We start from the raw sequence: 13,464 nt of genomic DNA, 5'->3' as shown, positions 1-13,464 counted from the left end.
ATCAGGGAACAGTATTGGGCTCTAGGTTTAATATTGTTGGTTTTTTTTTTTTTTTTAAATTTATTTGACAGAGAGAAAGTAAGCACAAGCAAGGGGAACAGCAGGCAGAGGGAGAGGGAGAGGGAGAAGCAGACCTACTCTGAGCAGGGAACCCAATGTGGGGCTCCATCCCAGGACTCTGAGACCATGACCTGAGCCAAAGGCAGACACTTAACCAACTGAGCCACCCAGGTGCCCCTTTTTGCTTTGTTTTGCCGGGGGGCTTTGAGAAATACGTAATTTTAACAGGTTTATTGAGGTGTCCATTTACTGGTAGAACTCCCCTGGCTTAAGCTACATCGGGACAAGCATGCAGCTTTATTACCCCATCACGGTCATGATCCAGGGCTGTTGTTTCACCCCCCAAAGTTCCCTCAAAGGCCAGTTCCCTTGAAACCATTATCTGGTTTCTGTCTCTACGGGGAAATTGGCATACTTTTAATATAAAACTAACACTGTTGTGTAGGGTGACAATACACTGTTAAAGTAAGTCTGGTTTGGATGGTCTGTGGCAGCGGAAGCAATCATTGGCTGGTGTCCTTTCCCTGATTTCCCCTTCTGCCTTTTCCTTCTTGCAGGGCTTGGGGCAGGGCAGCAGAGAGGTAAGGAAAGCCTTGGGAGCATTAGCCAACCACAGCCATCTGTTTGGGTCTTAAGTACTGTGGATTTAGAGGCTTTCTTTTAAAATGAGAGGTAACATATTAAGGGCTTTGCTGCATCTTTTTATTGATCTCGGGGAGGAGAGCAAGGTCTTGGAAGACAAATTTTGGCGTGGGTGTCAGTGCTGGGGACAGGAGCGTTGCTGAGCTACAGAGGCATAAAGACAGAGATAGAGGGATGCCTGTTAGGGTGGGGAAGTCTGACTCAGGCTTGTGCTGAGGAAAGACCCTTGTCAGGGCACCGGAGTTTCCAGTTTCCTGGGGAGGGTGAAGGGGTCTTGACAAGGATGCCAAGGACCAAATGCTTGGGGGCAGTGCCTGGTGCTTCCAAATAGGCTCTATCCCACAGGTGGGGGGACAGATGGGACTCCAGTGGAATGAGGGTGACACTTCCACCCCACCTGCACAACTTCTGGAGAAAGATATCCCATCCCAGGCAACCCAGTTCCCTGGGCCTGAATAGTGAGCATCAGGGCAGACCTTGTACTTCTTGGAGCTCACAGACTACAGGGAGCAGTCGAGAAGATGTGAGACGCTGGAACAAGTAAGACGCTGGGATGGAGAATGTGTGGTCAGGGCAGGCCTCAGCGAGAGTGAGTGAGACCTGGATGGAGGGAAGGAGCATTCCAGGTAGAAGAACAGGGATTGCGCGGACGCGGAGGCAGGAACAAGCCAGGGTGTTGGAGCTGCCTTCTGCGGCTGGAGCAAAGCGAGGGGACGGTGGGCTTGGGGCAAGAGAGGTAGGTGCGAGTTGGTCATATGATCATATTTTAGGTCGCGGAATTGGATTTTAGGAGAGATGGGCCACCGTCCGCGGGTTTTGAGAAAGGATGAAGGCGGACCGCGGAGACCTAGCGAACTGGGGAGAACGCGGTTTGCCCTCCCGGGAAGGAGGCAGGGCCGGGAGGAGCGGCGGTGGGCCCCGCCCCCGGGGCTAGGGGGCGTGACGGCACGCCCCTGCCCCGCCCCCGCGGCCCGGAACGGGTGCGCTCCCGCGGGAGGTCGGCGAGCAGAATCCCCGCGCCTTGTCCGCGTCCATGGCCGCCGCGCTGCTCGCCCGGGCCTGCGGCCCTAGCCGCGGAGGTGAGTGCGCTCCGGCTCCGCAGAGCCGGGGTTGGGGGGGCGGCGGCAGCCCGGGCTGGCCGAGCGGGAGCGAGTCCCCGCGGCCGGGTTCTCCCCTGCGGCGGCAGCGGCGGCAGCGGCGGCAGGGCGGCACCCCTTCCTGGAGCACGCGCGGCCTTTGCCCCACTTGGGCCGCTGCTGACGCTTGCGCGGCCCCGGCTCCCGCTCCACTCGCGCCCACCGCCCCGCTCTCTCCTAGGCATCCACACTGCCCCCTCACACCCCACCCCTGCAAGTTCCCGGCCCTTGGAGGCTCAGGGGCGCCCCTCCTCCTGAGCCAGGCCTGGGACTGAACCCAGACTTGGTGTCTGTGACCTTGGGCGAGACGCTCGGCCCGTCCGCCTCATTTAGCCCGTGTGTAAAATGGTCCCAGGATGTGTCACTCTTTTCGTGGACTTGTTACAAGGACCAGACTGTGTAAAACACTCAGCACAGCGCTTGTCAGATGGCGCTCAGAACTGTGAAGCCTCGTTGGTTATTTCCCGTCACACCTTTCCCGTTTATTTCTCTCCCGCGGTAGCAGCAGTGACACATGTGGCCAGGGCTTCCTTTGCCTGCAGGACAACAGTAAGGGGACCCCCACTCAGCCAGGCCCCGTGCTGAGTGCCTCGGTCAGCATCTCCCACCCACCCACCCACCCCCAGGAGCTCAGTACTGCTGGCGGCCAGGTTTTCTAGGCACAGAGGCTCGGTGAAGTTAAGATCTTTGCCTAAGTGGCAAAGCTGTGGTCTTAGTACCATGGGTGTGAAGATGGGGTTGGGAGAGTTGTGGAGCAAGCGTGTTGCAATTCGAGGAAGCATTCAGCTGGTGTGGGTTTCTAAATAGCGTGCTTGACATTTTGGACCGATAATTCTTCGTTGTGGGGTCTGCCCTGTACGTTGTAGGGTGTTAGGCAATATCCCTGTCCTCTACCCCCTCCACAGTAGCAGCACTCCACCCTTCAGCTGCAACTACCAGAAATGTTTCCAGACACTGCCAGATGTCCTGGGGGTGGGGGCCAGTGCGGGGGGGGAGCAAAAGCATCCCTGGGGGAGGCCCACCGAGTCACGGGATGGCCATTATGTTGATCATGCAGCAGGGCCTCCAGCATCCCCCTCTCACTACTACCTGCTCTTCTTGCCGGCAGCCCTGCGTCCTCGGGCCTGCCGTCGGTTACATACTATCTACCAGTCCGTGGAGCTGCCTGAGACGCACCAGATGCTGCGTCAGACCTGCCGGGAATTTGCTGAGAAGGAGCTGGTTCCCATTGCGGCCCAGGTGGACAAGGAGCATCGCTTCCCGACGGCCCAGGTGAGAGTTCCAACCGCAGCAGCCCCCTAGGGTGGTCTGCCTGCTGCTGCTGGATTGGCGGTGACAGTCACCGCTAGAGGCCCTGAGACTCCCAGCCAGGAATCCTAAGGCGGGTCCTGGAACCCAGAAGATGCTCTGGAGGTTTCCTTCATCCTGCATGAGGCCCATAGCCCGGGCTTTAATTTCCACGATAACAGTAATAAGGGTGGCTGGGCATCGTGCTGGTGGCCATGGTTAAGCTTACAAGTTGCTTGCCTTCTAAGGAGTTCCAGAATTTTCTGGTTGCCATTTCATGTCTCCTGGGCTCTGGGGCCCCTTTTCCAGCTTAGAAAATACTGCGTTGTTTCACAGCATCTTGGGGACTGTGCCGGGAGTGTGGCAACACACGGGGAGCTCAGAGTGAGGTGGGCAGGTGGCGCTCTGGGCACTGACACCGGCTGGTACCTTCCGGGTGTGGAGCACTTATCCCCACGCATCATCCTGGCTGGTCCTGAGGACATCCTCACCTGCACATCTGATCCCCATGCACATCCCAAGCCTGGCTGGTTCCAGAACCATCTTCTCCATCCACTCTCCACGTGGTTGGCCCAGTAGCCCGGCTGGTGGGCAGGGAAGGCCTCTTCTAGTTGGGAATTTTCCCATCAAGGGCTTAAACTGCCCTTCCACCCTCCGTGACCCCACCTGGCACGTTCCCATCATCGTTCAGTGCGTTAAGGGAGATGTGACCAAACTCGGTCTCTTTGTGAGCAGAGGATGGGACTAAGCAGAGCGGCCATGGAAAAGCAGGATGAGTTTCGAGACGTTGCCCCTGGAGCAGTTGCCTGAGACATGGCTGTGTGTTGGGGCTTGCCTACCAAAAGACAGATGGCTTGACTTACTTTTCCTGTGCTATTCCTGTGTTTCCTGAAATTCTTACTCAGATGACAGACGTAGATTTGCTCTGGGCAGGAACGCTGGCAGTAGAAGCATATTTCTTCCCCCAAGCTCCTTTGAACTGGTCCTTTGGCTTTATATTCTCCTTCGGGCTTCCTGGGGCTTGGGAACTTGCAGGCTACCCCTTGGAGCCATGGCAGACACAGGTGTGGAGGGCGAAGGCTGTGGCGACAGCCCCCCGACCCCCTCTTCCTGTGGGATGGGATTGCTCCTCTGGCTTTTCTTTCCCATTTCCTTAGGCAGCTCCTGTTTGAACTGCCTGGGCTGTAGACCTAGGGAGGAGTCGTGCCTCATCTTCTGAGCTTGTCACCATCCCTGTCACCACCGCGGGACTCTTGTCTCAGTGGCTGATGGGATCCAGAGGTTAATCCTCGTCCCTTCCAGCAGACTGAAACCTGCTGGGTTTGTGCTTTTACCCTGGCCTCCGTTCCTCCTTTGTAGCAGCTGAGCGCCCAGGCTCAGAAGGGAGTCCAGGGCTCCGGCTGGCACAGGGGTCAGAGAACTCGACACCAGCTAATGTGGCAGGTCGTCAAACTCGATAATAAGACCACCTAGGTTTCCCAGTGCAGCGGTAGTAAGAACAGGACTAGCTGTCATTTGGGGGCTGCTGTATTCTGGGTGCTCGAATATCCCGTCTTTAGCACTACACTTCGGGGAGGTTAGAGTATCTTCTGTGTTCAGATGAAGAAACTGAAGCTAGAGGTTAAGTTTCTTGTGCAATAGCCACCTAGTTGGCCTGCCTGGGCTAGAGTAGGTGCTTGGTTAGTGATTTCTAGTAGTCTTCCCTGAAGAATTTTTTTTTTTTTTAGATTTTATTTATTAATTTGACAGAGATCACAAGTAGGCAGAGAGGCAGGCAGAGAGAGAGAGAGAGAGAGAGAGAGGGAAGCAGGCTCCCGCTGAGCAGAGAGCCCAATGGGCTCGATCCCAGGACCCTGAGATCATGACCTGAGCCAAAGGCAGAGGCTTAACCCACTGAGTCACCCAGGCGCCCCGTCCCTGAAGAATTTTTTATCTACCCCTTCCTCCCAGAAAAAGCGGGTTTTGGGGGGAATATTCAAGGGGAGAAGAATTGAGGGAGGCAGGCCAAGAATTAGGTGGAAGGCTAGTACCAATTTCTGCTTGCTTGGCTGGTTTGGAGACCTCAGTTGAGCTTCAGTTTTTCTGTATTCAAACAAAAAAAAAAAAAAAAAGAAAGAAAGAAAAAAAAAGAAGAAAGGAAACTACGGAAAGTGTATAATATTATTTTATTATAAAGGGAAATAAGAGGGGCGCCTGGGTGGCTCAGTGGGTTAAAGCCTCTGCCTTTGGCTCAGGTCATGATCCCAGGGTCCTGGGATCGAGCCCCGCATCGGACTCTCCGCTTGGTGGAGAGCCTGCTTCCTCCTCTCTCTCTCTCTGCCTGCCTCTCTGCCTACTTGTGATATCTGTCTGTCAAATAAATAAAAAATAAATAAATAAATAAATAAAGGGAAATAAGAAATAAAATGGTGATTCAACTGAGCTTGTACTCACCAGCCTTCAGTACGTGGGGGCTGTATATTTACTGTATAAAACTGAGCCCCATGAGGGGCTGGCTCAGTTAGTAGAGCATGAGACTCTTGATCTCAGGGTCATGAGTTCAAGCCCCATCCTGGGTGTGGAGCCTACTTTAAAAACGAAACAAAACAAAACACTGAGCCACGTTTCTTCGGGCTGGCTCAGTTAGTAGAGCATGCGACTCTTGATCTCAGGGTCATGAGTTCGAGCCCCATCCTGGGTGTGGAGCCTACTTTAAAAACGAAACAAAACAAAACACTGAGCCACGTTTCTTCATTCAGTGACTGTTTATTGAATAGCTTTCCTAGATCAGGTGCAAGACCTGCTCTTCCTCCTCATGTCCTCTCTTTGGTGATAGTGCTTACCTGATCCAGTTAGCCGCATAGAAACTTCTAGAACCATACCCCATTTTCTTCTTCCTACCCGCTGAATCTTGTTAACTACTCCCTGGAAATGTATCCAAATGCCACCTCCCATTTGTCCCAAGCGAATTCATCTGTGTGTGCCCCGGGAGCAGCCCGTTCCTCACCCACGACCCAGTGGCTATGTGCCCAGCAGGTCGCTGTGTGCTGTTACTGGCACTCAGCTTCCTGTTCCTGCCGCACGTCCCTGTCTGCACATACAGTGCCCTTGGGAAGTGGCCCAACAGTCAACAGCGGGTTGCTGACTGAACAGGGGGGCGAGGTGGCCCTGCGTGGCGGGTCTGGCCCAACACGTAGCACTTGCTGGCCACCAGTGGACACTGGAGGCGGCTGCAGATGGGGCTTCTTTCCCTTGAATAAGAGGCAAGTCTCCCGTAAGTGAGGGCACTGGAGTCTCTGAAGGGAATCAGTTTTGTCTCTGCTGAGCTTACGCAAACTCTGGATAAATTTGATTTTGTGACGGCGTGAGCGCTGGAAGTGCCTTACAGACGCATTTCTCTGCGAAGTGCCTGCTCAACATTCCCCCGACGGGAGGGACACGCATGTTCTTTCTGTTTCTGCTGCTTTACATCTAGTCCCTGAGGAGACGCTGTGTCTCCCTGGCCTGTGTTTGTGGGCTGCCTTGAAGGGTGGGTCTGACCGTTCTGGTTTGAGGCCATGCTCCTGCTGGCACCGGGCCCCGTGAGCACCCCTGCGTGGACTGAGATAGGGTGCTGTGTAGACCACTCGAATTTTGGCTCCCCTGCAGGCCGGGTTGCTTTCTGCCCATGGCGCTGCCGTGTCTCTGGCAGGCCCACCCTCTCCGGCTGCAGCTGTGGTCACCACGGAGTGTTTGGCTTTTTAGAGATCCTCAGAATGACACATCTGGGGTACCTCTGAGTCCCCCGCCTTTTTTCTTTAAGAGAGCGTGAGTGTTAGGGACCGGTGGTGGGGTCCAGTTTGGGGGGAGATTCTTAAGCAGGCTCCTTGCCCACCATGGGGCCCAACTCAGGGCTTGATCCCATGACCCTGAGATCATGACCTGAGCTGAAACCAAGAGTCTGACGCTTCACCAACTGAGTCACTCGGGTGTCCCACCTCAGCCGATTTCTGTCAGTTTCCTCTTGCTGTTGTGACAAATGACCACAGACGAGAGACTAGCGGCTTAAAACACGAGCGTATTATCCAACAATTCCTGGAGGTTGGAAATCCAGAGTGGGTCTTGAGGGGCCGAAATTAGCGTGCTGGCGGCCCTGGAGAAGGGTCCAGGCCTTCCCCCTTCCAGCATGTGGAGGCCTGCGGGGCTACCCACCCATGACCCCCCTCCAGCCAGCACTCTGGTCGCTCTGAGCCCTGCTTCCATTGTCACCTCTCGTTCCTCTTGTCTCCCTCTTCCCCTCATAAGGACCCTTGAGATGACCCTGGGTCCCCCTGGATAATCCCCGATCTTTAACTTAATCTCCCCCGCAGAGGCACCCGGATCTGCCCTCTTGTGGCCGCAGGGTGCCATGGCACTTGCGGGCCTGGCCAGTTGGTGGCTGTACCACGCCCCGCCCCCCGAGATGCTAAGGGTAAGAATTTCAGAATTTCATAGAGGGGCCTGCACACCACGATGGACATGCTCCTTGTCACGGTCAGTGTCTTCCCGGTGAGCCCTGGTCAGCCGTTTACTGACCGTGAGCGACTCACCGACCACCCCAACTGCGCTGGCATCCGGGCTCTGCACGGCACATATTTTCTCCGTCCTTCAGCAAGCATGGAAAATATTGCAAACATTCTTATGTTAGTTTCTTTTAAGTCAACTTGTGTCAGAACACGGTTCCAGGGGGCACCTGGGTGGCTCAGTGGGTTAAGCCTCTGCCTTCGGCTCTAGTCATGATCCTGGGGTCCTGGGATCGAGCCCGGCATCGGGCTCTCTGCTCAGTGGGGAGCCTGCTTCCTCCTCTCCCTCTGCCTGCCTCTTTGCCTACTTGTGATCTCTTTCTCTCTCTGTCAAATAAATAAATAAAATCTAAAAAAAAAAAAAGAAAGAACACAGTGACAGCAATCCAGTGACAACGAGGGGCTCACGGAGAGCTGCGGCACCCTTCTCCCCCTGCCCCCTGCTGCTCCCCAAAGGCAGCTGGTTTTAGTTGCTTCTTTGTGAAGCTCAGGATGTTCTGGGTGGTCCGTGTCAGGCCCCCAGAAGGCAGGCTGTCCCAGGTTGGAGAGACGGAGCTGGTTGCGACCCCAGAGTCACTGCCTGGGCTGCGGTCTGGCGGTGTTATTCATAGGCTCTGGCCCCAAGCAGGTTGCTCCATGTGTCTGGGCTCTGGAGAGACTCCGATGCAGATCTGGGTGCACAGTAGGCACTTGCTGGCTGGCCATTACTATTACTATTCCACATCAGAGACTCCAAGCTTTTAGCATTTGTTCACTCAGTCATGGGCACTGCAAGTATCGCAGCAAGCAAAAACCAGTCTCTGCCCTCATGGTCAGGGAGGAGAATCTTAACCAAACCCAGCAGGGTGATAGGTGTGAACTTCCAGTCACATAAGCCCCGCGCTGGAAAGGCACAGGTTCTGGGAGAATGCCTGGTTAAGGGACACAGCAGCTGCAAGAAGTGAGGTTTGAGCTGAGATCTGGAGGGAAGGAGACCACAACTAGCTGATAAAGGGCATTATTGACAGGAAATGGCACGTGTAAAGGCCCTGTGGTGGGGAGGCAGGAGTATGTGTGTAGAGCTGAGAGAAGGTGTATATGACGTTGTGCTGTCCTGCTCCTTACCCTGGGGGCCCCTGAAGTTTTCCTGTGACTTCTGCCTGCTTGCTGGCTGTGGCTGTGGACACAGAGGTGAGCCAGTGTGGAGTGTGGTGCCAGAACAGCTTGGATACCCACTGCATCATGCAGACCTGAGCTGAGGCTGGGCTTCAGCGTCTGCATGAGGTTCAGGGTGTGGGTGGATGGGGCTACATGGCCTGAGTTTCTGCAGGCACTGGCTCAGGAGCAGGAGGGTTTGGATTTGGGAGGGGTGGACACTGGCCCCCAACTACCCTTGCCATGATGTCCTTGTGGCCAGGTGAAGAAGATGGGCGAGCTGGGGCTTCTGGCCATGGATGTGCCTGAGGAGTTCAGTGGTGCCGGCCTCGATTACCTGGCCTATGCCATTGCCATGGAGGAGATCAGCCGGGGCTGTGCCTCGACAGGAGTCATCATGAGCGTCAATAACGTGAGTCCCCACTCCTGGGTCCCGGGACTCACAGGTGGAAGGGAGGGTCCCAGGGACAGATGGGCACTCAGGCCATGTGTCCCGGCGTCTCAGGCACGGCACCTAGACCCGACCTCTCTGGGCTCAGTTCTTTCAGGTCGGGCCCTGGAGAGAACAGGTCTTGGAGTGGGGTCCGCAGGCCCCCTCTGAACAGCCACCTACCCCTTCTCCCACCTCCACAGTCCCTCTACTTGGGGCCTATCCTGAAGTTTGGCTCCAAGGAGCAGAAGCAACAGTGGATCACCCCTTTTACCGGTGGCGACAAAATTGGCTGCTTTGCACTGAGTGAACCAGGTACCACGTGGAACCATGGTTGGCCCCTGTCCCCAGCACAGAATCAAAGTGACAGACTGGGTTGGAGCTGGGGCAGAGGCAGGAGCTGGGCCATGTGACATGAGGGCACAGGCCCTCGATGGGGGCGGTGGCACCCAGGATCACGTGGTCCCCTCAAGACTCTGGGATCCCTTGGGTGTGAAGATGCCCCGCTGTGGCATATCCCCCCCCCGCCCCCACCACTGGACTAGTCTCAGAGCTCTGGCAGCTGGTGTGGCCCAGGAGCTCGCTCTTGGGAGCCACATTCCTTGGAGGCCAGGTCAGAAGGTCTTTGTGCTGTAGTTGAGGGCGAGGGCTGGTCCTCTGCTCGCGGGCAGTAGCGCCCTTTGGGAGCGGAAGCAGTGGATTCTGAATCTGGCTGTGGGGCAGGGAACGGCAGCGACGCGGGAGCCGCCTCCACCACTGCCCGAGCAGACGGGGACTCTTGGGTCCTGAACGGTACCAAGGCCTGGATCACCAATTCCTGGGAGGCCTCCGCCGCCGTGGTCTTCGCCAGCACAGACAGATCCTTGCAGAACAAGGTGGGGTCCCTGGGGAGAGGGTCGGTGAGACTTCTGGGCTGTAGACATTTCGAAGTTTCTCGATGTGAATCCCACCATGGCTCAGGGGAGCTGTTCCTGCTCTCACACCCCTTGGGGCTGCCCCTTTCCCTCTCTAGCCTGCTGGTGGTCTGAGGCCCATCTGTACCTTCCCCCCGGGCAGCCAGCAGAGGATGCCCTGGGCTGAGGGCTGAGGGAGGTGGTGGGAAGGGTCTAGTTTGGGTCTGATGCCCTTGAGTAAGGGGCGTGACCGAGGCTGGTCTCTGATAACGTCACTGCCCGTGTCTGGGCCTTTAGGGCATCAGTGCCTTCCTGGTCCCCATGCCGACACCTGGGCTCACGCTGGGGAAGAAGGAGGACAAGCTGGGCATCCGGGCCTCATCCACGGCCAACCTCATCTTTGAGGACTGTCGCATCCCCAAGGACAGCCTGCTGGGCGAGCCTGGGATGGGCTTCAAGATAGCCATGGTGAGCCTGGCAGTGGGGCCTGGGCCCTGGGGCCCAGCTGGCCAGCCACTGACCGGGGCCTTCTGCACAGCAAACCCTGGACATGGGGCGCATTGGCATCGCCTCCCAGGCCCTGGGCATCGCCCAGGCTGCCCTCGATTGTGCCGTGAACTACGCTGAGAATCGCAGGGCCTTTGGGGCGCCTCTCACCAAGCTCCAAGGCATCCAGGTAACAAGGGGAGCCTTGCGCGGATGCTGGAAGGGGGGCAGCTCGCCCTTTCCTCTCTGGATCTCCTGGGTTCTCCATCCTCTTCCCTCCTCTCCTGGGAGGGAGGGACAGCCACTGACTGCCACGGGGGTTTGGGGCATTGCAGTTCAAGTTGGCGGACATGGCCCTGGCCCTGGAGAGTGCCCGGCTGCTGACCTGGCGTGCTGCAATGCTGAAGGATAATAAGAAGCCTTTCACCAAGGTGCCTGTGGGGAAGGGTCTCCTCAGGTGCGGCCGGGAGCTTTGGTGTGCGGAGGGGGAAGTGTGGCTGGGGTTCCAGTTCCTTGGGCCTGTGGGTTTATTGCCGCAGGGGGAGGCCCTGCAGTAGGGCCATGTGCTGGCAGCTCCTCCCCGAAGTGACGTTTCTGACCCCACCATCCCCTGTGCTTAGGAAGCGGCCATGGCCAAACTGGCTGCATCGGAGGCCGCAACCGCCATCAGCCACCAGGTGAGCGTCCTGGTGCGCGAAGGGGGCGTGAAGGGGGCCTCCAAGGTTAAGTGGTAAGAAGTGGGCCAGCGGCCCCTCCCCTGCTGGTCCCCCGTGTGGCCGATCTTGCCCCTGACACCCCGCTGCCCCCGGTAGGCCATCCAGATCCTGGGAGGCATGGGCTATGTGACAGAGATGCCAGCGGAGCGCCACTACCGCGACGCGCGCATCACCGAGATTTACGAAGGCACCAGCGAGATCCAGAGGCTGGTGATCGCCGGGCACCTGCTCAGAGCCTACCGGAGCTGAACCGTGATGCAGGGCCCAGGGGCGCCCCGCTCAGGGGCCAGACCGGCCTGTGGACCACCGCGAAGGAGGCAGGAGCCACGAGGCCTTAACCCTGATGCTCGGTCTGGGACCCTGTGTGCCTCTTCTTGCTAGGACCACCCGGCTCCTCACCTTCCCCCCGACCCCAGACCTAACCGCCTGGGGCTGAGTCTGTGAGAAAGGAAAGGTGAGGGGCCCCATCTTCAGCTCAGGTTTTTGACATTGCTTCCTCTTCACACCTGTGCCTTGTTGTCTTCAAGTGGATCTGGCCTCTGGAGGCGGGGCCTTGGGAAGGACCCCCATTTCCTTTTTCAGAAGGAGACCCAGGTGGGACAGCCTCTTGGCCGCCCTTGTTCTTTCCCTGAGCTTAGGGGTCAGGAGGAGGAATGTTGGGGGTGGGGGACAGAATGCCCAGGCGTTTTGGGAAGGCTGGTGGTCCCGGCCGAAGCACCTGGAACCCATTAGCTGGTTCTATATAAATTATCAATGAGTAGAAGGGGTCTGAATTTCTTGAGGACAATCGATTGTGGAAACTAAGTAATAAAATGTACCTGTGCCGTGGTCTTCGTGTCCTTGCCTGGGCACTGCTGGGGAGGGGACGTGGTCTGATAGTGTGTTCCTGGACTGCTGCCGCCTGTGTGTGTGTGTGTGTGTCCGTGTGTCCGCGAGGGCCCGCGCAAGCATGGCTGACTGCAGGGGCATCCCTCTGGAGGGAGAGCTCCAGCACCAGTACCTTCCTACAGGAAGGTACAGAGCTGGGTCCTCTGGCTGGGGTGAGGGTCTAGGACAGTGACTACTGCACACGGAAGGCAGGTGGGTCCAACCCCTGAGCAGCAGGGAGGGAGGGTGCGTCACAGCTGCAGAGGGCTCCAGGGGACTGGGAAAAGCCCTACAGGCCTGCAAGCCTGGCTGCGGAACGGTGGACATGGGGCCTCCACAGCCTTCGCCGATGACAGGGACCTGATGCCCCTGGAGCCAGAGCCCAGCTCTTAACGACTGCCACCTAATGCGGTGAGGCAGCCGGAAGAGAAACCCAGCAAGACAGACTTCAAGGGAGCTGGGGTCAGCCCTCCACAGGGTGGGGAAGCGGGCCTGTCGTCGCGGTGAAGTCTCGGAGACTTGGGGACAGAGACGTGACCCATTTGGAGCCCCCATCACGTGGGCGCCGAACATCCTCTACGGTCTTGGCGGAGGACGTCGCGGGAAGCCGGGCGCCTCCCCTGGGGCCCTGCCTTTGACCCGGGCCCCGGACACCCGGAGGCGCGCCGTGCGAGGCTTGGAGGTGGGGTCTCCCCTGCGCGGCTGGGCGGTGCCCTCGTGCGGCCCGCCCCGCAGCAGGTGCGGCGTCCAGCCAACAAGACGCACGGGCGGCCCGCGGCTTCGGTGCGCGCGCTCCAGCTCAGGCCGGCCCGCGGACGTCCGGGTGATCTAAGCCTCTTCCTGCAACAGGTGAGCGCCCCGAGGGGCTCCCAACTCACCCCTCCGCGGGTACCCGCCGCTGTCGCCGCCCTGGGCTCAGGTGCAAGCGAAGGTGCGGGGCACGGGGTGGGATTCGGGGCTTCTCCCCAGGAGCGGCCAAGTTTGTTTGACCTACGACACTTGGAAGGCAGATGAACACCCCGTCCCTGAGTCACTGACCCCACGGGCTGCCGGGCGGGGGCGTTCGGGTGGCTCTGTGACCCCTTCCTCCAGGTAGCACGGGCTCCCAGGCAGATGGTTCGTGGGGCCTGGGCCGTCCGTCCGGGTGGGGGTGGGGCGCGGGTGATGTGGCGGCTCAGAGGCGAGCAGAAGGAGCGCACCCCGAGCCAGGTAGCCGAGCTGGAAACCCAGCCCTCCCGCTCAGGCTTCAAGCCCACCCGCCCCGCCTACGAACCCTGCCCCAGCTAAGGCGAA

General features: G+C 58.0%; 1 protein-coding gene across 1 annotated transcript; it reads left to right on the top strand.

The window, feature by feature from the left end:
- Nucleotides 1-1,681: 1,681 nt before the first annotated feature.
- Nucleotides 1,682-12,132, top strand: ACADS (acyl-CoA dehydrogenase short chain). Its single transcript, XM_044244132.1, has 10 exons — nucleotides 1,682-1,781; nucleotides 2,947-3,110; nucleotides 9,042-9,191; nucleotides 9,413-9,524; nucleotides 9,933-10,084; nucleotides 10,400-10,570; nucleotides 10,641-10,778; nucleotides 10,924-11,019; nucleotides 11,209-11,265; nucleotides 11,401-12,132. The coding sequence occupies exons 1-10, from the start codon at nucleotides 1,736-1,738 to the stop codon at nucleotides 11,551-11,553; spliced, it is 1,239 nt and encodes a 412-aa protein (XP_044100067.1). The 5' UTR covers nucleotides 1,682-1,735; the 3' UTR covers nucleotides 11,554-12,132.
- Nucleotides 12,133-13,464: the final 1,332 nt, after the last annotated feature.

This window comes from Neovison vison, chromosome 3, assembly GCF_020171115.1.
Source record: "Neovison vison isolate M4711 chromosome 3, ASM_NN_V1, whole genome shotgun sequence".
Lineage (NCBI taxonomy): Eukaryota > Metazoa > Chordata > Mammalia > Carnivora > Mustelidae > Neogale > Neogale vison.
Note: the sequence above shows the minus strand (reverse complement) of the source record. Positions and strands in the feature narration are given on the sequence as shown.

Coding starts and splice junctions, on each gene's coding strand:
- ACADS (XM_044244132.1), top strand. CDS start 1,736: ATGGCCGCCGCGCTGCTCGCCCGGGCCTGCGGCCCTAGCCGCGGAG. Junction 3,111..9,041: donor ATCGCTTCCCGACGGCCCAG/GTGAGAGTTCCA, acceptor CCTTGTGGCCAG/GTGAAGAAGATGGGCGAGCT. Junction 11,020..11,208: donor ATAAGAAGCCTTTCACCAAG/GTGCCTGTGGGG, acceptor CCCTGTGCTTAG/GAAGCGGCCATGGCCAAACT.